Source organism: Castanea sativa, chromosome 10 (genome assembly GCF_040712315.1).
Source record: "Castanea sativa cultivar Marrone di Chiusa Pesio chromosome 10, ASM4071231v1".
Lineage (NCBI taxonomy): Eukaryota > Viridiplantae > Streptophyta > Magnoliopsida > Fagales > Fagaceae > Castanea > Castanea sativa.
Window position 1 is genome coordinate 12112166 of NC_134022.1, and position 1141 is coordinate 12113306.

Genomic DNA, 1141 nt, shown 5'->3' on the forward strand with positions numbered 1-1141 from the left:
TTACTGGAACGCGGGGTAGTAGAGGATATCCGCCGAGCTTCCGTTATCAACCAAAACTCGATGCATGTTGTAGTCCCCTGCCCGTATACTGACGACAAGTGCGTTGTCATGTGGGTGATGAAGGCGCCGTGCATCTTCTTCTGAAAACCCGATGCTGGGGTTATCAAGTCGCGCCATTTTTGGTGAGGAACCCGTCAGATGGACGCTTTGAACCATCCGCAAGTATGTTTTTCGAGCCTTTTTAGACGACCCTGCAGAAGTAGTGCCCCCTACAATCATCTGTATGTCTCCTACAGGTGGTCTAGGACGCTCGTTTTCCCGTCTGGGGGTTTGCTCTTGGGGTTGGTCCGTTCTTTCCTTCCTTACGAACCTCTGCAACCTTCCTTGCCTGATAAGGGCTTTAATTTGCTGTTTTAAGTCATAACAATCCGCCGTGTCATGGCCATGATCACGATGAAAACGGCAGTATCTGTCCTTTGGCCTCTTGTTAGGATCTCCCTTCATCTTGCCAGGAAACGTCAGGGTTCCTTCATCTTTAATCTTCATTAATACCTGGTCGATTGGTGCAGTGAGAGGGGTGAAGTTCGTGAATCTTCCCGTGGGTGGTTTAGATCGTCGATCTTCCCTTCGCTCTCCAGTTCTAGCCATCTTCCGTCCCCTATCGATCGTGCGTCTTCCTGCCTTTCCCTCTTCCTAGGTTTTTATTCTCGGGCCAGTAATGCATCTTCTGCGTTCATGTACTTCATTGCCCTGTAAAGCACATCTGACATTGTCTTCGGGTCATTCTTATATAAGGAGAATAAGAACTTACCCTTCCGCAGCCCGTTTGTGAAAGCTGCTACCAGTATCTTGTCGTCTGCCTCGTCTATCGAGAGAGCCTCTTTATTGAAGTGGGATATGTATGACCTTAGCGTCTCGTCTTCTCGTTGTTTAATACTCATCAAACAGGCTGTGGACTTCTTGTATCGGTGGCCTCTAATAAAGTGCAAAACGAATTGAGCGCCCAACTCTTTAAAAGTGTTGATCGAATTCGGCGTCAGTCTGGTGTACCATATCCTCACAGGTCCCTTCAGCGTAGTAGGGAAGGCTCTGCACATGATCTCATCCGGCACACCTTGAAGGTGCATCATGGTCTTGAAAG

The 1141-nt window shown here is 48.5% G+C and overlaps 1 protein-coding gene across 1 annotated transcript; it reads right to left on the bottom strand.

The window, feature by feature from the left end:
* Positions 1-648, bottom strand: LOC142612040 (uncharacterized). The gene has a single exon (XM_075784171.1). It carries the CDS (start codon positions 646-648, stop codon positions 1-3), a length of 648 nt encoding a protein of 215 aa, XP_075640286.1.
* Between the last annotated feature and the right edge of the window lie 493 nt (positions 649-1141).